The sequence below is a fragment of the Ambystoma mexicanum genome, chromosome 2q (assembly GCF_040938575.1).
Source record: "Ambystoma mexicanum isolate Mex_15411 chromosome 2q, UKY_AmexF1_1, whole genome shotgun sequence".
Classification (NCBI taxonomy): Eukaryota; Metazoa; Chordata; class Amphibia; order Caudata; family Ambystomatidae; genus Ambystoma; species Ambystoma mexicanum.
In genome coordinates, this window is record NC_090924.1 from 109,293,102 (window position 1) to 109,317,131 (window position 24,030).

At 48.2% G+C, this 24,030-nt stretch overlaps 1 protein-coding gene across 2 annotated transcripts in view; it reads left to right on the forward strand.

The window, feature by feature from the left end:
• The window catches only part of TELO2 (telomere maintenance 2), an 890,041-nt gene that overhangs the window by 437,549 nt on the left and 428,462 nt on the right, over nt 1–24,030 (forward strand). For both annotated transcript variants that reach the window (XM_069646967.1, XM_069646968.1), the window contains one exon: nt 22,877–22,960. In XM_069646967.1, the coding sequence (XP_069503068.1) occupies nt 22,877–22,960 (84 nt within the window). The remainder of the gene's footprint in view (nt 1–22,876; nt 22,961–24,030) is intronic.

Genomic DNA, 24,030 nt, shown 5'->3' on the forward strand with positions numbered 1-24,030 from the left:
GGTTCCCGGACCTTCTGGACTTGTCAGCGTCCCCGCCGATCAAGCTGCCGGCGGACGCGGATCTGCTCTCCAGGGAAGGAGGCGCCATCCTCCACCACGACCCGAAGTCGCTGAACTTGCAGGCCTGGCTCCTGCAGCGCTAGAGTTTGGAGGATACGACATACCGGCCGATTGCAGAGAGGTTCTTGCAAAGGCCAGGGCGTCCTCGACTCTTAAATGCTACGGACACAAATGGAAGAGGTTCTCTGTCTGGTGCCACGCACAGAAGATTAACCCTCTACGGATTACGGCTCCCCAAGTACTGCCGTACCTGCTGACGCTGGCCAAAGCTGGTCTGGCACACGCGTCCATCAAGATTCATCTTGCTGCGATCTCCCGATACACCAGAACCACGGGGCGGACGTCCTTGTGGTCTCATCGTCTGGTGAAAGAGTTCATGAAGGGACTGTTCAGATCGTTCCCGCCGGTGAAGGCTCCGGCCCCGGCGTGGGAGCTCAACGTGGTGCTGACCAAGCTCATGGGACCTCCGTTCGAGCCTCTGCACTCGGCCCCGTTGAAGTTTCTATCGTGGAAAACAGCTTTTCTTGTGGCCATCACCTCCGCACGACGAGTGGGAGAGATCCAGGCCCTTTCCTGCAAGGCCCCGTACTTGACTTTCCACGACACGAGGGTAGTGCTCAGGACGCACCCCTCCTTCATGCCCAAGGTACCGTCGGACTTCCATCTCAACGAACCCTTGGTGTTACCTGTGTTCTTCCCGTCGCCTTCGTCGCCGGCTGAGAGGACTTTGCACTCGCTGGATGTAGCTAGAGCGCTGAAGTTCTACGTGGACCGCACGAAGGGTTTTCGGAAGACGTCACAACTCTTTGTGAACTTTGGACCTGTCAATCAGGGGAAGGCTCTCTCGAAGGCTTCCATCTCCAGATGGCTCTCCGGCTGTATCATGTGCTGTCACCGGTTGGCAAACCGACCGCTGCCTGGCCGTCCGAGAGCCCATTCCACCAGAGCGATCGCAGCTACCACGGCGTTCCTATCTGGTGTGCCCCTGCTGGACATATGCAGGGCTGCTACGTGGAGGTCGACGCACACCTTCACGAAATTCTACTGCGTCGACCGGGATTCCAGGGAGGAGTCCAGGGTCGGCCAAGCAGTGCTGCGCAACCTGTTCGCCTGAGGTGAGCCTAGTGAGGAGGTAAGATGCTTAATGTTGAGTTGATGTGATGCTTAATGTTGAGCCTTTGCCACCTCCCGTGGTTGTGCATGTGTGTACTGCTATGTATTCTTTATTCATGAGCATGTGAATCCATGCCAGACCCCATGCTGGAGAAGGAACAAGTTACTTACCTGTAACTGTTGTTCTCCAGCATGGGTCTGGCATGGATTCACATGCGAACCCTCCCTCCTACCCCTCTGCGGCTCTTCACTTGGTCATACTGCCACTTCACGTGCTTCCAAATCTGAAGATGGCTGCCAGAGGCGGTGCTTAGGTAGAGGGCAGTCATTGGCTGTGGTCAGTATGACGCAGAGACCAGTGATTGGTTATTACTACGAAAGACAGATCAGAACGAAACTGATACTGGTTTTTTCTTTACCGGGGATTCCCAGCCTGACGACGGGGAATATTCATGAGCATGTGAATCCATGCCAGACCCATGCTGGAGAACAACAGTTACAGGTAAGTAACTTGTTCCTTCCCTAAACCATCAGGGCCGGGTGCCTTCCCTCTAGGTAGTGCTGCAATCACGTCACTCACTTTTGTGTTGTGAAGGGGGCTCCTTTGCTGTTCGGAAATCCGTGGCAGTTTTATGGCTGACAAATAGGACACTTGTTCTGCCGCGTTCAGGTTCTCACTAGACATCAGGTTTTTGTGAAAGTGGACCATCGTTTCTAGTTTCTCATTATCTCCCGTTTGCAAATCCCCATTACTATTTCTTAACCGGGTGATGTGGTTGCACGCCTTCTGTTTGCGTAATTTGGCTGCCAAGAATTTGCTCGCTTTCCCCCCGTGTATGTAATAAGATTGTTTGGTGTTTAGCAGTATTTGCGCTGTTCTGTCCGCCATGTGGTTTTCTAATTTGGATCTAGCTTTTTTTAGGTCTCGCCAAGTTCTGGGGGTCTGACGGGTCTTATGGAGCTTTTCAGCATCTCTTACCTCTTCTTCTAATTTCTGCGTTGTAAGGGCTTTCTCTCTGTAATATTGCGTTGCTTGAGCTATGAATTCCCCTCTAATAACTGCTTTCCCCGCATCCCATACTACCCGCCAGTCCACCTCTCCATTGTCATTTTCCAGGAAGTAATTACTTATGACTTCCTCCATATGTGCTCTGAGCGCTAAGTCCCTCAGGATTGTCTCATTTAGCCTCCACTGTGGACGGGGCCTATTCGTTATTTTCTGCAGTTCCAAGCAGGTTACCACTGGGCGTGATCTGAGAGGTATTGAACCTCGATTTCTATTTTATTGATGTAGGGGATCAGGGTGGAAGACACTAGGATCATGTCAATTCTAGAATATCCCCTGTGTACCGCAGAGTAATGTGTATATTCCCTGCTTTCTGGGTGGAAGAACCGCCACGTCTCTATCACCTCCAAGTCTCTGAAGAGTTTTCCCAGGGCCTGTCTATTTCGCTGGTCTGCAGCTGTTGGGGGGAGTGTTTTATGTATTTTTGGGTCCATAACGCAGTTAAAGTCTCCACCTATTATCACTCTGCCCTCACACCAGCTCCCGATCTTCTGGAGTAGTTTGGGAATATACTGGTCCTGTTTTTCATTGGGGACATATACTGCTATAATTGTGTACATTTGGTCATTGATGGTACCCTTCACCCCCAAGTATCTGCCTTCCCGATCCTTCATGACATGTTGTTTGTGGAAGTCTAAGTCCCTGCTACAAAGGATTGCCACCCCTTTTGTTTTAGACTGGCTTGAGGCGAAAAACTGGAGAGGGAATGATCTACTACGCATCCTTCTTTCATCTTGCTGGAGCAGATGTGTCTCCTGTAGGATCGCTATTTTCGTTTGCATGGTTTCCAGCCTACTCAGAATCGATTGTCTTTTAGCAGGGGAATTCAGTCCCTGGACGTTAAGCGAGATTATGTTCACTTCTACCATTGCTCTCTAGGAGATGGGGTTCGGCATATTGGGTCTTGTATCCTGCTACAGAATTTACCCACTTTCTGTTGTCTTTCCGTTAAACCCAGTTGTGGAGGTGGCTCATCTTTGCTCATAGTTTTTGGTTCCTTGCTTTCCCAATCTTCGAACATTTCCCACCCCCTCGCACCCCCTTCCTATCACCTCCATCCTTGGAGAGTATGAGGCCTGGGCCCCTCATGGGCTCCTCCGCTGAACCAACGGATGTAAGGCCTCTAGGGTTCCCCCAGTTCACTATGGTCAGGAGTAGATTTACTCTGACCCTGCTTCCAAGATGAATGACCTCCTACCTCTGTGCAGGCGCTTCGGAGTCATTTTGCGGTCTTCTCACTTTTAGGTGGCGCTTCACTCATTGTCTGTGTGTTTGGCTGCCTTCGGGTCTGGTGGGCTTTTGGGTTCACAAACCTGAACTGGTTGGGTGCTACCAGTTCTACCCATTCTTCCTCGTCTTTGCCTTCTCCCTGTCGACCATTCCCATGGTTTGCTTGACTGGGCAGATGCGTTTGGCAGAGGGCGCTCGGGTGCCTCCTGCTGTTCGTCCTCCAAGTGTAGGAGAGCTAGACCCTCTGCACAGGTCCCGATATTCCTCTGTTTGCCTTCCCATGTGAATGAAAGGCCGAACGGGTGCAACCATCTATATCTGATTTGGTGTGTCCGAAGGGTTTTCGTGACTGGTTGCATTAGCCGCCTTTTATGAAGGGTGATTCGGGCGAGGTCTTGGTATAGCTGTATGCGGGATCCGTTGATCGTGAGGACCTCGTTCATCCTTGCCGCGTGTAGCACCTCTTCCTTCAAACCGTACAATGTCATTGCTATTAAGACATCTCTGGGACGTGACCCCGGTCCGTTGCGTATCGGGCCCACTCGATGGATCCTGTCGAAGCCTATCATTTCAGGTTGGACATCGGTTAGTAGGCTGCTAAAGCAGAGTTGCATAGTGTCTCTTAAGTCCTTGTCCAGTACTGATTCCGCCAGGCCCTTAACCCTGATATTGGATCTTCTCGAGCGGTTTTCTAGATCCTCCGCCTGGAGTTCCAAATTGTTCGTTGCGGTTGCCAACTGGTATAGGAGCAGGCTATTTTGATTAGTCTCCTCTGTGATGTTCGAGAGACCTCTTTCCACTATGTCTACTCTTTCACCCATCTCCGCCATATCCTTGTTAACCTCCTGGAGGGACGATTTCAGGTCCTCCCTAAGTTGTTCCATTTGAGTATGGAAGGCTTTTGTCATTCTGGCCTCCATACCTTTCAAGCAATTTAACAGTTTGTCTTTGTCGGTTGCCATATTGCTAGTTGGGTGGGCCTGTGCTTCAGTGAGTGGCGCTGGGAGAGGAGAGGGCGAGTCTGCCTGCGTACGGCCTCTTTGTCGCCAGCACTTCTCAAGCTGTCCCTCCTGGGGCCTGGCCAGGATCCGTGCTCTTGTTGGGCCCGTTTTGGATTTGGTACCTGGCATCTGAGGCAGGCAGCTGTTGTTTGCGGTTAGTTTGTCTGAGGCAGTGCGAGTTTCGGTGTTGCAGTCGTTGCCTTCTTCTGTTTTAGGTGTCCCTTGCGGGATTGTGGATCATGGGTCTGGATCACAGCTCATTTTGGGCGCCTTGGCGGAATCTTCTGTGCCTCTCTGGGTTCCAGTGGCCAGTTACTGGGCTGCTAGCGTAGCGCAGATTTAGGGGGAACCTTTAGGTACTTCCAATCGTGCTCTGCTCACAGCACCACTTCCAGCCCAAACACAACGTGTAATATCATGGGTGGGGGTTACCCACTGCCCGGCGCCTTGTGATGTGCTACCTCCTCCGGTCCGAGTCCGACATCCTATGTCTTACTACTTCTCTGGGCGAGCGTTCGCTTACCCACGGCTCCAGGGGTGTCGGCAACCTGAGGGGGCCGCCCCAGGTCGCGCTCAGCTGGGAATCTTCTATAACATGGGGCGTTGGATGTGCCCAGTGTCCTCATCCATGCTTCCGTGGGTCCCTCTCCCGCACCACCGCAGCTCACTGCTTCCGTATCCCGGGCCTTCCCTCAACGCCCGCCGCTCCTCCCTCCATGCACATCGCTGTCTTTCCCTCTGGTCACTCACCCCGTATGAGTCCGCTGGAGCTCCTTTAGTCGGGGTCACCGGCACCTTGCGGGCTTCTCCGCACCGCCGAGGTGCAATGTCGGGCGGGGGGAGGAAGGGTACCCCCAGCGGGCTTCTCCGCACCGGTGAGGTGTGCTGTAGGGCGGGGGGAGGCGAACACCCAGCTCCGATTCACTTTCGCTGCCTCTGGTGCGGCCTGGCTTGGGGCTTCGTTGTCTGTAGGTGGGGAGACTGAGCGCGTAGGGCTGCCCGTAGCTGGCGTCTCGGGACCTCTCACCGCCCTCCGGGGTCTCCCGCTGCCACTTCGCGGGCACTGCCGCGCCGCTGAGGCGTGTTGAGGGGTAAAGGGAGGGGAGCTCCCACCTCCGATCCTCCCTCACTGCTCCTGGTGTGGCCGGGGTCCAGGCTTCATTGCTTGGGGGTGGGGGAGTCCCTGCTGAACTTCAGCAGCTGAGCGTAAGCCTGGGTAACCGGCGGGCTGCTCGCGGGCTTCTCCGCACCGCTTAGATGTGTTGCCGGGTGGGAGGAGGGGAACTTCCTCCACCGATTTTCTTTTCCTTTGCCGCCTCAGGTTGGCCTCTAACAGGGGTCGAGGCCTCGTTGCTTGGGTGTGGCGGTTGCTGCCGCCTCGGGTCTTCCCGCTCCTCTCCGGGGCCTCCAGTGGGACCTGCTTGCCCGCACCGCTGGGTGCGCGCCCGGGTGTAGGGAGCTCCGTCGCCTGCGCCGGACACCGTGTTCAGGTGTGTTCAAAGCATGCTTTTGCAAATATGTCCTGTCTTTTATGTTTTTTGAAAGTGTGAAAATGTAAGTACACAACACATTGATATAACATTGGTGTCTGGGCAATGGACCTGGCTGTCAGCAAGGAGAAATGTGTAGTGTAATTTGCTTATTGGGGCATGCGGCTTGGCAGAAGTGGTAGGTTTGAATGGGAAAAAATATTCTGCTTGTGGTTACAGCCTGAAGTGGTGGGCTAGATTACAACAAACTTGCACAACGAGCATTAGCAAGGTTTGAAAGCATGTTTTTAGAAATATGTCTTGTGTTTTATTTTTTCAAAGTTTAAGAATGTAAGTAGAACAACTAGTGATATACATTTGGTGTCTGGGTAGTGGGCCTTCCCTCAGCAAACGCAAATGTGTACTCTGATTTGCTTATTGGGGAATGCGGCATGGCCGAAGCCCATGCCCCGAGGATTTGGAGACTGGCCATGGCTGCAAGCCATGAGCACTGGCCATTGGTTACATTATTAGGGTATAGTGGACACTGAGCTTGGATGCAGGGTAGGTGCAGTGAATAATAGGGGTGGTTTGGTTGGGTGGGGTCATCATGGTCATCATGGTTGAGCCTTATGGTGTAGGCAATCGAACAATGATTTGCATCCCCAGCATGCCCTGCGGATAACGACAGCCATATATGTTGCAAAAAAATAGGATTCTTAAAGGTGGTTTATAGTTCTTTGATATATATTTGTTAAGAGGAATTATTAACTTATATACAGTGATGTAACACCATGAAACATTTTCACTTATAAAAACCTATTAAATTGACAGAAAAAACGTTGTTAAAGGGATGTTACGGTTAAGATGCATTCCACCCTTGGGACTCCCCTGCTACACTAGTTAGCCAGTGGCGTCCCACCTTGGCATTTCCCCCCTGGGTTCTCCCGAGCACTTGCCCATCGATACTGCCCCTTCTATTGATGCACTTCTTTCACTGCACAATGCATATGTGCATTTATAGGAGCACTGTGTACAATTTCTTTTGTAAGTAAGGAAAATGCAGATATGCAAGATTTTTCGAAGATTGTTAAGTGGCAGTTGGTGCGTGGAAGCTTAATATGATCATAGGATCATATGTACAGTTATTGGAGGTGCTTAGTGGATGGATGTGTGACAGTTTGAAAGCAGGCATTGAGGGAGTGTTACAAATATAAAATAAAGAAGGGTAGAAGGGCTGCCCTGTGCGATGGTGTGCACATGCCACCCAGGTCTTTTAATGATCCATGGCCTGGAAAGGGGACTGTGGAGACCACGGATAGTTTAAAGGTCCATCGATTATGTTCCTTATTGTATGCTAGAGAAAAGTATTTGGGACAGAAAATATTTTCTGTCCTTTTATATTTTTCTCTAGTATACACTTGTCTATTATTCCAATTAGCATAACACAAAATGCTAATGGAAATGTTGGCGAATCTTATTAACTCTAACTACTTTACTGAGAAATGTAAAGTAGATGGAGTCTATACATTATTTTTTAGCTCTATTTTTGGACTGTAAAAAATGGTTCCTAAAGGAACCTTTTTTGTGGTGTTTTTCTTTTTTCTTTTATTTTTGCTGCAGAGGTCAGAAACTGAGGTGGGGAGGGAAATGAGGGAAGACGCAACAACCATAAATATGGAGGGGCAGGTGGACTGGGGAAGATGTTGCGCGTGCGTTACATTACGTTAGGGCCAGTGTTTCTCATGCGTCTTGATTACAGATTCAAATGCACTTTCAAATTGCTGCCCCCTGCAGAGTGGTGTGTTGCAGTTTATACAGAGTACTGTTGTCTTCGAAAGATAAGGATCAACGGCCTCTTTTATTGCTTGCAAGGTAGTTGGTTGGATTTTGTGTCCCACAGAAGTCGGCTGTGTGGTTACAGTATTGGTTTAGGAAGATGAGGTGGAGCTTACTACTTGCTAAGGAAGGAACCACGTTTCTACGAGCATTGCAGTGGTTGGATTTGGTGTGGCGGCGCATGGAGGTGGTCCCATAGGAGTACTGTGCAGGTAGTCCACGACTGAGTACAACGTTGCACTCAGTGGATTTCGCTTTGGTAGCTTTAGCCTTTGGTACATTCCCAACAGTGGTAAAGAACTGCCACACCCATGATTCGCTCTTGATGCTAGAGGTAGGCACTTTCTCTACCTCAGCTACTTGGTCCTCTTCATTGCCTTTTGAAGTACTGCACTTTTTTTGTTGTGTAGGTCCTCCAGCTGGTGGTGGTGACGGCTCATGGCGTGGAGGGATGTCAATAGATTATGCAATTTTTAAGATATTAGCAATTTTGCGAATATATTCTTTCAAATATGTGCTCTGTGCTATGCTAGATTGTTAATGGATAATGAGTAACAATAGGTGTAGGAGCTGTGCAAGGGTACATTTTGTGCTTGAAAGTTCCTAGATCAGTAGAAAATACAGTTTCAAACTGTTCACGAAGCACGGACCCGTTTGTGTAGTGCAGGCGCGTTTGCGAACACGTCGTCATGCTGCATGCTAGCACATGGTTACGTGACACTGTCTGAAAAGTCTGCAATGACGTCTCAGGCGTTTGTGGAAGTTGACAAACACAAAAACAGTGGGAAAGGTTGCAAAAAGTGTATAGAAGTGTTAAAAATGATGCTAGAAGGTGGTAAATGGCAGAGTTGTAAAGTGAAACTTTGTAAATTGGACACAAATCTTGCTTTATTGGGTTTAGTATGATATAAGTAAGTTGTAGGAAATTAGCATGCACTGGTAAAAACCCATGAAATTCACTGGAAGAACTTTGTTAAAGGGACGTTATGGTTAAGTTGCACTATTAAAACCTATGAAATTCGATGAAAAAACTTTGTTAAAGGGACGTTATGGTTCCAAGTAAAACCGAAAAACCCAAGAAATTCACCAGTTATGGTAAGCTGAGCAACCATAACTCGCGCCCCACTACTTTGCACTGCTAAGACTAACACCCAGAACATCAAAGAAGACATCACAAATGTCATGGATGATATCACTGATGACATCACATATTACATTAATTTTAATAAATAGTCCCTACAAGGGGTTGAGTTTATAATGTTGTAAACAAGATGTTAGGTGTGCTTGGGAGAGCTATCATGAACTACTTAATGTATTAAATAATGTACTCATGTAAACAAATAATTATATTGCAGTGCAGTTGTTAGTAGAGGAACCTAATCATACATACTTATAGGCAATGGACTCAGCATGCACCATAGAAGTACAATAATTTTAATCTGTTCATTTCCGATAGTAAAATAATAAATGCTATTTTATGAATTTTGAGTAATGTTAAACATGGAATAAATATGTAACAATTGAAAACCTACCACACACTTGTGTTAGTAGAAAAAATACATATAAAAACACACAATGCATACAAATTAGAGGCACGTGTAGGGAAACTAATGTAAGGAAGAAATAAACAGCAGCACCTAAATATGACAATAACATTAGAGTTAATAATCACGTACACAAATTAATTGTGTGTTTGAGGCATGCTTACTGCCCGATCTATGTGCATTATGAGCTCTGATTAAACTCTAAGGAAAGTACTTTTAGAACATATAAAAAGGTTAATGTGTAGATATGTAGCACCTTTAAATATTCTAAATTCCTATTGTCAGTAAAAACAAAAAACTAGCCAAATCATGTTATTAAACAAAAACAAGTGGTCCAGATATGTGATGTCATCAATTACATTTCTGTCGTCGTCTTTCATGTCCTGGGTGTTAGTCTCTCTCTCTCTCTCTCTCTCTCTCTCTCTCTCTCTCTCTCTCTCTCTCTCTCTCTCTCTCTCACACTCACACACTCACACACACTACCAGCATTGAACAGGTGAGTAGTATGCAAGGAAATTAGGTAAAATATGCAGAATAGGCACAAGTACAGCTTCCCTCAATCTTATGATGGTATGGGGCCTTGTGCCAAATGGTCACACTGTCCAGTACATAGCCTCTTCAGGTAAGGTATTCAGAAATGATGCAGTGGGCTGTGGTGGTGCTTTAGAAAGTTAAATAAGTATTCACTCAAACACAGGTAAGTACCCCATACTATCCCATTCACCAGGTAAGACCGAGGCAAGGATCCTTAACCCAGGTTTGACGACAAGAGGCTAGGTCCGAGGGAGTTGGGGGTACGCCCAATGTTACCTTGTGGAGGAGGACAGAAACAAGCATGTTAACTTACCACTCCCCCCCAACCTCCCCCGACCCCCTCTTGATTTGATTCTTCCAGATTACAATGCAGGTCTTCCAGAATCCTTTGGGGGAGGCAATCTTCTGTGCTTAGTTTGGGTGAGGAAGGCCCAGGGATCGCGGTTGCAGAGGTCGCTTTCTGGTTCGGGAGTCGCTCGTGTTGCACGCCAAATGGTTCAAGTCCACTTCCAGAAGAAGACCAAGACAGTCACAGCTCCCTCCTCTGGCACAAACACACAAAGCCCCCTTGCTTGTGAAAGCCACATCTTTTCAAGTGAAAAAGAGATTTCCTTAAGGCATTTCCTGACCTGAGAAGACAGGAAGGCGGCCAAAAAGCAAGCAAAAAATCTCATGGCACAGCCATCTTGGAATGCTAGCCACCTTTAGTAACCATTTGCGCTAAATGCAAAGGTGAACGAGTAACATATTACAAAAATTATCAAAATCACACTGCTGCCATCAACTTGTCTTAGGCACATTGCAAAAGTAACCAAACATCCATTATAAAAAAAGGTTAGAAAGATGCAAAGTATCCTAATTGAACTTCACTGTATGGTGGTGTGTGCAATTGTAAAAATACAAGAATTTTTTACGAGAGACATTGGGCCTTATCAGGAGTTGGGCGCAGCTGTAAAAATGCAGCGGTAATTGCATTACCGCTCTGCCCAATCCCGAGTTTGGGCAGAAAGTTGCAAATTTACCTGAAGCTGTGCTATTAGAGCTGGCGGTAATAGCACCCAGAATGCCCCATTGCATCCAATGAGCATGGGGACTGCCCATCCCACTTCCCCCCGCAACTCAGGTTCGGGCGCTAACTGTGCTGGACTGAGTTGCGGTAATGCTATTAGTATTGGGCGGTATTCCAGTGCATTTACCGCCGGCATACCGCCCAACCCCTGTTGAGGCACTATAGTCTCTCAGTACTGACAGTCGTAGGGACTAGTCACTTTCCCTACAAGAATGAGCAAAACCGGCAAGGGAAGTAAGGCAGACGGGTTTACTGACCTCAAAAAAGTCAGGGCCGCTTCAAAAACGAGCCAAAAAAATGGGGTTCAATAGAAATGTATGGAGGGAAAGTTGCAAAAAGAAAATGTTTCCCAACACAGTTCATGAAGATTGTACAGAATCTGAGACCGAAGGCACTGAGGTTGCCGTGGAGCATCTTGCTGACCCCTAGAGGGAAGAGCTAGAGATCCTTACCCAATATATCAGGGTGAATGAACTACACCCCTTTTAGGTCCCTTTGGTTTCTCAGAAAGTTTAAAAGAGCTAAAAAGTGGCAGATTTAAGAGTAGAAAGCATCCAGTGCCAAATCTTATTTGAAAAGAGCCTGGGTGCGATTAACACCTTGTTAATCATCTTGCTCTGAATAACTGCCAAGCTAAGGTGACTGCTTGTAAAAATTGTTTCCAAAGACATTGGTTTCCAAAGGTCACTTTCGATGTTTTCGAAGCACTGAAACGTTTGTTTGACTGCATGTATTGTGATGGGTGTAGTGTTTGTGTTTCTGTCACAGACCCCAACATTAAAGCTTGCATCTGGGGAAGGGGGGATCTGATGGGAGATTATGGAAGTGATGTATATCCAGACAGAATGGTAAAACACTGTCACCTGCATGAAACATTGTACATTTCAGAGGTGTTTCCGGTGCACGATCTGGCTTCTCCCTTGCCAGTGCTGCAGGGCCGGTCACTGCGTCGTCCCTCTTCCTTCGGGGATATTGTGTTTGCAGCTGAGAAGTCCGAGAAGTGTCCAGAGCTCGCTCCTGCTCGGAGCTTCAAAAGAGTGCTGCCATCTTAGTCGGCCGCCAAGCCACACTCCTCGGAAAGGAATATTTTATGGCACAAGCTAAGCAGGATTGGTGTGCCAGAGGGCTTGCTTAAATGAATCCAGCTGGTTTACAGTAATACATCTGCAATGGTTGGATGTGGCGCCCAGAAAACACGCTCTTTTGAGATTAATAAGGACGATGGGGCAGGGGTGCCCGCTGACCCAATACTGTTTATTTTGCTGGTGTCTGGTATTGAAAACTGCTTAGTGGCAAATTTGAGCCTCCTAGTCTAAACAATCCAGAATATAATTCACTGCTATTCATAGATAGATACAGTACTGTTGGACCTAACACCAAAAGGGCTACAGAAACATTTGGCTACTGCCAGGGACTATTTCAAACTGTTTATGCTAGACTTGTACTTGGGAAAGACCAATGTGGTTGCCTTTGGCAAAAAAGCGAACAGACTTCAAGTGGCTTTTGGACAATTCTCTGGTTGAGGCTGTGGCTCACTATAACTCCATGGGCATCAACTTTGCAAATAATGATTTATGGGCAGCACAAAAGGCAAGAACCAAGAAGGAGCTTGAGCTAAGAATTGATGGTCTCCCCAGATTCTAGTTAAGATAGGGAGCCCAGTGGTGCTTTTAAATTTTAAAGAAGTATCAAAGGTTAATATTGTCACTGTAGCACTTTACAGGGCAGAAGTGTGGGGCTGCTCACCAGTGGGCATCCTGGAAAGTGTTCAAGAGAGGTTTATAAGAACGTTTTTAGCTGTGCCTCATTGCACTCCAATGTGTGTCATGTGACGAATCCCTGGATGTTGTTTCTTCTCCCCAAGGGGTAGCCCCTTCCCATGAGGCCAGGGAGGTGAGGCCGATAGCTGATAGTCCCCATGGGGGTGGTTTATTGAAGAAGGACCTCACCTGTACCTCATTTAGCCCCTCTATACAATTCTGGCTTTTACCTTGACTCCAACCTTCATCTAGACTCAAGATCTCAAACCGCAGTACTGAGACGTAGAAGCTCCCGACTAACATCAAAGTACTGCCTGACCTTGATACTGAGACGAGGAAGATGTGCAGAGCCACGAAGAACACATCATGGAAAGTAACAAAGGCCTTTCAAATCAATGCCTGGCAAACTCGAATCATCAGAAGGAAGGAAGAGCTTGTTAAGGATACCAATCGGGCGTCACACACCGGACTAGGACACTTGGTCTTATCCTGTGATATGGCACTCAATAGGAATGCTTTTTCTTTAATTTCAATGAATTCAAATTGAGCTGATACCCGACCCGTCTCACACCCCCTTTTACAAATATCCTGGGTCACAATGGACCATTAACCAGGCCGGTTGGTGAAAATATAATATTTATTTATTTTTAGAATTCACAGAAATCACACACATTTTAATATTGGGCAGCAATCACCAATGGGGTGATAAAAAAAAAACTACTGAACTACACTTGGTTAACGTTCTACATGAACATATCCAAAGCACAATTGAATAGGTGCACTTTTTAAATTAGGATAGATGGCACCCAAGTTAAGGGTTCCCCCTGCAATGTTCCCTCAAATCACAAATAATCGAACTCTGAAACAAGTGGAAAGCTAGAACATGCTACAGCAGAATTCACACGTTAGAAAATTGCATTTGTTTTCAATTCCAGTTTAAAATGACACAAACAATTTTTTATAGAAAACTGGTTTAATACTCTGATTTCGAATGCAGTTTTTGGGCTGGGGGATAGATCTATACCATAGTGATAAGATAGAGGTGAAAGTATGTCTCTAGTTACAAAACTGGGTGAGATATGCAAGATAGAAAAAGGTTTGATTTGGGTAAAATGAAGCCGTGAAAGAGAAAAGAAAATCCACGGAGAAAAGTACAGGTTTGACTTAAACTAAAATATCAAGACAATATTGATAAAGAGGGACACAGTAAGATCCGAGGTTGATTTGCGACTTCAACCTTGTCACCCCAGTGTTAAACTTTATGCGGAAATTACTTTAATTATTCCAAATATGACTGAGGGTTTATGATCTATCCAGGACAAAAAGGAATAGGAAAGTGGCGCTAACGCTTGGAGATAGATGACAAAATGCACAGAGACTTCTAACAATTTTAAGAAGTTACCAGGGTATGGATAGGATTGCTTAGAAAGTGGAATAAAGACAAAAGGGTCAAGATGGGGAGACAGTGGGCCTCATTACACGTTATGCGGTAAGGGATTAACGATACCGGTAAGGGATTACCGGTATCGCTAAAATCCCTTGCTAATTGCGACCTGGACAACCGCTATTAGCGGCACTGCTAAGAACGGTGCCGCTAATAGCGGGCAGTCCGCGGGCGCGTGACCCCTCAGGTCGGCAATAGCGGCATGGCGCTAATAGCAGGCCATTACAAGCCATGCAGACATGCAAATAGCGGCATGGTATTGGGCAAAGAAGCCCATACCGGCATGGAGGAAATACCGGCATCGCGAACCACCCGTTAAGAGACCTGAGTAGTGTTCCCACCTGCCACAGGTGGCCACAATCAGCACAGGTGGAGGCAATGGAGACTGGGGCAGCAGAAAAGGAGCACACCACACCCCTTCCCACACCAAGATGGTTCCAATACTTGCAGCATTACATGGACTGGAGGACATGATTGCATTGCAGCACCAACAACAACAGACAACACAGAGGAGACGCAGGAGGAGGAGGATGTCGAGACAGGCCCAGCAAGCCCCACCAGTGCACCTAGTCATACCACAGAGGCAGCCAGCAATCCCCAGGATTCGAGCCAGTCCATTCAACCCAACCCCTGAGCAGATACACATCCTGTACCGTCTGGACCGGGATACCATCACCACCATTGTGGACATGATTCACGACGACATAGTGAGCCTCATAGACATCCGTACTGCCATCCCCCCTCTACTGAAGGTGGTAACTGTGCTCCACTTCCTGGCCACAGGCACCTACCAGCATACGGTAGGGCAGATGCATGACATTTCACAACCAGTATTCTCACGCACGCTGACCCAGGTGCTCGATGCCCTCCTGAAGCACACAAGTGAACACATATCCCTGCCACGGACTACCCAGGAGATCTCCAACACCAAAGTTGGCTTCTATTCACTGGCAGGCATCCCAAGTTGTATCGGGGCCATCGACTGTACCCATGTGGAATTGGTGGTCCCAAATCACAATGAAGCAGTCTACCGAAACAGAAAGCAATTCCACTCCATCAATGTCCAAATGGTATGTGTCTCAAACAAGATAATTACACATTGTTGTGCCTGATATCCTGGATCAACCCATGATTCAATGGTCCTGCGGAACTCAACAATACCACGCTACATGGAGCGACATGCTGGACAACGTTCGTTTCTACTTGGTGAGTAGCAGGGCAAGCACATGGCAGTGTGATGTGGGGTGTGATTGGGGGGGGGGAGATGCATACTCAACTGGGTGTGATGGGGGGGGGGATGCATACTCCAACTGGGTTTGGACTGTCGTCCGTACAATAAATGGACATACAGATGTACGCCAATGTCCACCAAGGCAGCCAACAATGGACCGGACACAAAACCACATGCAAGTTGTAAGCTGCACAACAAAGACATTAATCCATAACGCCAAACATGACGCATCTATCCACATGCACATTGCACATCATACCATACCCTCTATGACACAAAGCAGAAACATGCAGCTAATATGCATAATGTAAATGTGCGTTGAACAACATCACAACAGATATGCGCCCTTCAGTGCATGCAAAGGGATCACCTGTAGCCATTGTACTGAACCAGACCCGTACACCACTACTGAAGTGCCGCTTCATAGCATGGGGACATCGGAATCATAATGGCAGTACACTAGCAGTGTGGTACAAAGGATGTCTGGGCCCAGGAACACCTAGGACCTGTCCACACCCAGGACATGGCAATTACTGCCGGAGGCATGCATAGTGCACGTCCACTTGCAGGGACTAGCTTACTTTCTCACATTGCAGTTACACTGATCGTCTCCATGCATGCTGGGATTCGTGGATGCCAATCACAATGCAAACTGAATTAGTGTGAAATGTACAGGTTGGAATTGAGGTGACCAGTAACAAGTCCCCATTGTTTCACCCATGCAGGTGATGCTGGCTATCCCCTGAAGAGGTGGCTCCTTACCCCTGTACGGAACTCACAGAACAGGCACGAAGAGGAATACAACCGGGCACATACCCGTACCCGTGTCGTGATTGAGCAGCCATTTGGCCTTTTGAAGACACGGTTCCGGTGCCTAAGCAGGTCGGGTGGGGCACTCCTGTACGGCCATGACAAGGTGGCCAAGATAACCATGGCATGTGTCATGCTGCACAATATGTGTATCAGACGGAAGGTGCCACTGCCCCTTGACGTCGAAATGCAACCACCTGATGAGGATGGGGATGAGGAGGGAGGGGACGGTGCTGCAGATCATGCAAGAGGCGATGCCCAGGAGGGACGCGATCTGCGTCAACATCTGATCAACCAAATATTCTGAATCACATGGTTCAACTCTGTTGGATGGATGTGGGTATTAGTGCAGTGATGTTTGTGATGAAGCGCACAATGGCCCCTGTTCCCCAATAAAGTTCACATACACAATGATGAAGTCCAGGCCTGTGTCTCAACTTGTCACCAGTGTATTAAACATGTCATGATAGGAAAAAGTGCTTGTCCCCAAATATGCAACCACCCTTTCCCCCCTGCCCCCACAACACTCCCAAAACACCCTTTCCCCCCACAACACTCCCAAAACACCCTTTCCCCCTCACCCCACAACACTCCCAAAACCCCTTTCCCCCCTCCCCCCACAACACTCCCAAAATACCCTTTCCCTCCTCCCCCACAACACTCCCAAAATACCCTTTCCCCCCTCCCCCCACAAGACCCCCATGTGTGGCTTGCACAACTTTGGTGTCCTGCTGCACATGTACCAGCTAGAACCTGCTGGCCCTAATTCCCATTCCCACCACCACCATTTGGAGTTTTGGAGGGTGTGCGCCTCATGGGGCGCAAGGAGCGGTGGCGGGGGCTTGTCTGCCTCGAACTTGCAGAGGAGGAGGTTCCTGTTTGTCCCTGTGCTGGTGGTGGGTACTGTCGGTCCATCGCGTCTGCTATGCGTGTGTGGACCTGCCTCAGTTGGGCCATCTCCTCGCAGAGCCTGTTGGTACAGGCTTCCATGCCCTCCCTCGACTTCCTAGCATTCTCCCTCACCTCCTCCCTCAGACGGGGAGCCTCATCTACATGTTGGCAACCAGCGCTGTAATATCCTCCTGGCGCTGCCTGATGGTAGCCAGGTCATGGCCACTGTGGCCAGCTCGTGGGGTGGCTGCTGCACCTTCCTCTATGTCTTGGCCATCAGGTGAGGCCACCTGTGCGCTCCAGCACCCTGCCGTGGTCTCGTTGCCAGACTGGCCATGGCTACTGGATCGTGATGTTGGCGGTGGGCTTGCTCCTCTGGATCCTGGGGGGCTGTGGGTCTGCATTTGCATGGGGATGTCACTAGTGTCCTCCACGTCAGACAGGGCACAGTGGCTGCTGCTTCACCAGTCGAACTGGTGGCGGCGGAGAGTGGGCCATCCGTGGGTGTTTCCTGTGTTGGGGGGATCACAGCAGTGGGTGCGGCAATTGTTGCTGCCGTATATTCAGGTCTTGGTGCAGTGGTACTCTTGCATTGTTTGCCCCTCTGCAGGTGCTCACTTCTCCCTGTGCCCCTTTATGTGGTGGCGGTGTTCCCTGTCTCATGTGCCCTGGCTTGTTTTTTGGCAGGGGGAGCCTGAGTCGCTGTGTCCTGTTCATCGCTGTCAGTGTGTGTGCACCTGTGGGGGACAAAAAGGGGGATGGCATTGGTGATGGTTCAACGTGCTTCATGCAGATTCTGTTCATCATGCTGTTCTGTGCATTGGGACTTCATTAGTGGGCATTCGGGTCATGGGGCTGTTGAGTGGGTCATCCATGCATGGGTCTGTGTGGCACGTGTCTGTGGTGATGCATGCATGTGTGTGTGTTGGGGTGTGGGGCAGGGTTGTGTGCATGTATGTTTGTGGCCGCATCCATGAGGTGGATCTGGGCTCACATTGGGGGTGGGGAGGGTGTCTCACCTTTCACAGTGCATTGTTTCATGTGTACACTCACCTCCATCTGATGTTGTGGGCGCACCACGCTCCATATCCCTGACTCCCTCGATGGATTCTACGCCAATCGTGCTGGCGCAGGTCTCCTCCCACTCCCTGAGTTTGATGGGAGAATCAGCGCCACCTCCTGTGGCCATGGCCAGTTTACGATTAGCAGACCGTATGCTGCGGACCCGGAGGCGGAGATCGTCCCACTGCTTCCTGCAGTCTTTAACGGTGCGGATGGTGGTGCCCACCGCACTGACTTTCAGGGCCACCTCTGCCCAGATGGCCTTTTTCTTGATCAGGGTCTCCCGCCGCATGTCAGTCGCAAAGACAGCATCCGTGTTTTCTGCAAGGGTCTCTGTCAGCGTTATCAGCTCCTCATTAGTGAATTTCTCCTTGCGCTGGCGGCCTGCGCCTTTCTTGATTGCCTTGGGCATTGTGAGGGGATCCTTGAGCCTTTGGTATGGCACTAGTGTGGAAACAGGCCCTGGGGGCAGAGGATGGCAATGGATTGTGTTTTTAAAGATGGCCGCCGTTCTCTTTCCCGTTCCTGTGTGATGGCGTTATTTCTGGTTCCGCAATTTTACGTGACCGCTAATAGCGCTGACCACTATTTGCATGTTGTGGGAGGTCGGAAGTGCTATCAGCGCTTTCGTCGGTGCTGCTAAGGGTCTTTTTGGGGTCTTTAGCGGCATGGCGGTAGGGTCATTACCGGCATGGCACTGTGCTCGTGTCCGCGTACTTGTAATAGCACGCAATTATCGGCCTCTTGCGAAGGCAGACACGTTAATAACGCAATGCCGGTAAACGCCGGATTTTACCGCGTACCGTGTAATGAGGCCCAATGTGTTTCTCTCTGGGATGGGGATTATACTCACAGTCCACCTTTTGAGTCTGGGATTTTGGACAGTCAACAGGTTCTGGTCATGAAAGATTCTGGTCACTGGATAGCGGACTCTCCTGGCAAAAGACAGCTGCGCAAGGTCTGGTCACCGGATACTAAAGGTCAGCGGGCATGCAGGTAGTGGCAAGAAGCCGGTCTGGTTTCAGGATGCTTCCCAAAAAGGGTACCACAGCTTTTGACATTTTTAATGCCCAAAATACCAGAATGATTTATGGGATACTAAAGGTCAGCGGGCATGCAGGTAGTGGCAAGAAGCCGGTCTGGTTTCAGGATGCTTCCCAAAAAGGGTACCACAGCTTTTGCCCTTTTTAATGCCCAAAATACCAGAATGATTTATGGGGTGGCAAGCTACATTTGCAAGGCTTTGTAGACGAGGACATTATTGTAATTAGTTTTTTCAACATTTACCATTTCGCTATAGGGAAAGTATTCTGCTTTAATTGTTTGGTCTACTATATGTATTTCACCAATAGGATAGATGTAGGTATCCTATTCTGTTTTGGACCAGATGTTTATGTAATGATTTTAAACTTATTCTAATATTTTATTTAATGGTGAAAGCCGGATACAATTTTTTGACTTGGATTAGAAATCAATATACTCCAACCACTCTCTCACTAACCCACTTTCTTTTTTTGGTCTCTATTTACTCTCTCTCGTTTCTTTTAGTATACCTTCCCATTCCTAATTTCTTGCTCTGCCTTTCTCATGACTGTCTCCACGTTCTTTTCTCTCTCCTCCATGTCCATAGGCCATCCGCTTGCATTCATTTACCCGCTTTCCTAGCAACTGTAGGGTAAGCCAAGAGGCACATATGAATAAATCCCAGTCATCAAGAATCTGTGGCTAAAACCTTTATACTAGGTTAATGACAGTGAAGAGTCCGACCCTTGTGAGGCAGGCCCTCATTTTCTAAGTCATCCTGTCAACAATGATGTTAAAACGGAGTATTTATGGACGGTGAATGACTGTTCTTTAGGGGAAAAGGAAAGGATGATCGAGCAGAAAGTAAGAAAGCGAATGTAGAAGACAGACAACAAGAGCTGGCAAAATGAGAACTGGTCTGACTGAAACCACAACTTTGGGATGCATAGTTAGCCAAGTAGGTGGTAAAAAATGCAGTCAGTTGCCATCCCATGGAAGAAAACTGCCAACCAAGCAGGCTTTTGGAGGTTCCCAAAGTGGACAACTGCAGAAGGGCAGAGGAGATGGGGCCAGATCAGAAGCTCACAGTGATATATCCAAGCTAACATGGTGCCCTATTTACAAAACAGACCGCTAAGGGGCTTCCTGCATTACACAACCCTTACCTGGAATGAACACGCAGGATATTAAGGGAAAAAAACGTTTTCACATTTTAATGAATTTGCAAAAAAAGGTTGCTTTAGAAAGACCATTCTTAGACGTATCTGCAGAAATGAACGCATACAAAAATACCGAATGAGAAATGACCCACATATTTCTGGTCGAATTCATTAGGTATTTTTGTTCATTTTTATTACAAATATTTTTGTGGTGGGGTAGTGGGGATAGGTTAAGGTAGGGGGAGCAGCAAGGTGTTTCCCCCGCATTATTAAAAAATAAATGTGAAAACAAAATGCGTCTGTTTGTCAGTAGGCATTTTCTTTTCGATCATTTCACAGTAATGCTTCTGAGATTGCTCAGTGTAGTCTTTCTAAAGTGGCCTGTCACACCCCTAGGGATCCATTTCCATGGAGGTTGGGGGAGTATACTGGCGAATATTGAAGTCTGCACTAAATCGGATTAAAAAACTCTGTCTTATCGGAACGTGGCCTTCAATATTTGAAAATATCCCATGGAACCAAGCGCGGAGCAAGCATCACTCAGAAGCAGTAGAGAATGTGTTTGCTACTCTGCAGCTGTCAATAATCCCTAACCAGGTAACACATTCAGCCCCCATACTGCACCCTTGCTAGGAGGAATCCCCCATCCCTTTCTTTAGGATGTGCAAAAACCTTCCTAAGCTAGACAAACATGTCCTACTTAAGCATTTCTTGTCTCCCATAGCAGTTGCCGTGGTCCAGCGATAAGGGCTAACTCTAGGAAAGGATCACGGTAGGCAAGATTGCAGGGCATCTCAGTCTGACTTTCAATACATGCTCAGAGGTATATGAAAATATACTTTATATCTCATTAAAGGTAAGTAAATTGTTTATGGCAGGAATCAATCTCTAGTTGGAAACAGTGGGAAAGATGGACAGGCTTCTCATTGGCTGACCGGGCTAACTGGTCCTGATATTGCAGAGTCGCCAATTTTGAGCATTAGGTCCCCTTCTTAAAGTGAGGACTTTGCTTTAGGACCACTTGGGGGCCTTTCTGAAGATGTGCCGAATGGAAGAAACTCTGCTGTCATTATCTTTAAGCATTTGCCAACAGCTGGCAGCCAGTCTTCTAATTCTCTCAAGGTGAGTTCAACATGGACGCCCCAAAAGGTTCAAAACAGTTCCAGTGTGTTGATGAAGATCGTCAAGCAAGAAGCTACTTGTGATGTTGATATGCAGAAAACAATGCAGAGCTGCTATAGATGGGGCACTGCATGCTGCCTTCTGCACACTGCACGCTGCCTCTGGTGTTGGAAGGATCAGATGTTGTTCATTAGAGGCAGTTCAGGCACGTGTTTGGCTTGCCTCTGGGTTATAGATTACCTATTTAACTTTTAGCTGCCTTAGGCTTTGCCTTTGTTGATGTTCTCAGGGTCCACAAAGGGACAAGTCAGTAAGGCTTCTTGGGAGCAGGGAATCCTTGAGCGCATGCACCTCCACTGGACCTTCCAGGCCAAGGTAAAGAATTGAAAGATGTCAGTTCCTTCTGTGTCGATACAAGTACAAAGCCCGAAGTTAGAAGGCAGATCTTTGCCATCCAAACTATTTTTGGAAGAGTGCAGGGTCCATGAGAACTGTCTCACGATTCCCCTTTCATTGGATATCTCCTGTATTTTGGGTCTACTCCCCCGGTGCGACAACGTAAGAATGTGCAACCCTCTCGAGGCGCTGAGGGATTTACTCCACTCTCAATCAACCTTCCTCATTAATTCAGACATGTAGAGGCACGCAAGAGCTGACCCTTGAGGAAAGTGGTAACCACTATTTCCATTTTTTATGACTGGTAGGAGTAGGAGGCTGACCAGACAATTGTCAGGATACAGTCTAAGTGCATGGTGAGCACTGGCCTCGGGTTAAATGAGCTGGAGTATATTGGAGCATCCCCTATAACCAGCTATCTCCCTGGAAATGATCTTATCGCCTTCTGCACCCCAGCCCTGTTTCGCCCCCTTCTCAGAGACTCACTTGCTTGATAAGATTTAGACAACTTTACACACCATCATTGGCTGCTTTTGGACAGCAGTACTGGTGATTTACATTGCAGAGTGTGCTCTTAATTCCTTGTGTTTAAGTCCAATAGAAAGGAGCCCACTGTGCCAACTGTATTTTCAGTACTTTTCTCCTCAGCAGGGATCTACTGTGCCATATACTAGCCTAGGGTCCTGCAAGCTTTGGCTTGCCAGACTTTTTGGACGGCGACTCCATTTATCCCTCAACATTGACTATGCTGATCAGGACTAATGTGTGCTGTGGGCCAGAACATCTGCAAAATCAAGGGTTGCAGATGCATGTCATAGCCTTTGAGACACCTCTGGCTTATACCATATGTCTTCCATACCCTGTGATTCCAAAGTCTCTTTACCTTTCTGTTTGTTACTGTCATGATTCCTCCTTCTCTTTCATCGTCCCTGCTGCTGCATTCTTGTCCATGTTTCCACCACTGTTTCACTGTTTGGGGGTTAGCTTTGAGTCTTCTCTTTGGTAACCTGTCAATGCTTTTCTGAGTCTCACTTGTGTTTTCTATTTCCAAGGAAGAGCAAGAATTCATGTGAGTCACCAACTCCAGATACAGGCATCCCGAACAGTGCTGTGCCATCGGACTCTGAGCTGGACAGGTATGTGTTGAAAATACCTTTGTGCTCATTCTGGAAATGTGTTGTGTAAAGATTGAAACAAGATGAGGCCTTTGAAAGTGTGGGAAATGTTAGAACCGTTATAAGATCCTCCTCCTCCAGGATCTTAAAGATTCTTTGAAAATGAACTTGTAAACCTTGATGGATTGTACATGCATGTATGATTTTATATCTATGTATAATTTTATGATATTCTATGTTACGTAGCTTTAATCTGTTAATTTGCATCCTGTCACCTAGTGGATGAGTCTGGAATTGTCAAATTTTTCTTTAAAGGTTTGGGGGCCCCGCTTGCTCCCCGAACTTCAGTTCTTTACTTGCTCATTGCACAGTACACAGAATGTTCTGCTCTGGTTTCCTTTGGTGTGCCCCATTGACAGGATTTCACACTTCACTCATTTCATGCATAATCCTTTAGTTGTAGTAGTAGCAGTATTAGTAGTAAAAATATGCATTAAGAAGGCCACCAGGGGGCGCAGGCAAGATGGCAGCCTGATTCGTATGCTCCCCAGATGGCCCTGGGAACGTGACCCGCCCCAGCCCACGATATTAGGAAAGGGGACCTGTTGGGGTGCCTGGAGGTGTTTGAGCGGCCCTCGGGGGTGCCCTCAATAGGAAGATAGCCGTGCATGGGCCACAGAGCTTCCCCTCCCCCACGCAGCCCTGAAGCATTTGCAGCCCGAGGACCGTGGTGCAGCCGGCCGCTCCACTGGGGGAGGAGCCCGGCGCTCCATCTACGCTGCCTTCTTGGCCACTGAAGAGGACCCCCAACACCCCGCGGTGGATTGGAGCCCCCTTTCCATGGGGGCCCCTGATACCTGAAGATCCTGCAGTGAGGGCCCCTTTCTGCTGAGGTTGAAAAGAACTGTGAGGCGCCATTGGGTGAGGCGGTGAGCGGAGACGCTGCGTAACCCGCCACCAGTCTGGGAGCCTGTTTGGAGTTAGAGCCGGCGGCGGGACTTCCCTCGCTCCCATGCCTTCATCAGAGGCCCTAGCTGCCAGCCTGGGCCGACGTGGGAGTGCACCCAGGCCCCTTGTTCCCCCCCTGTGTC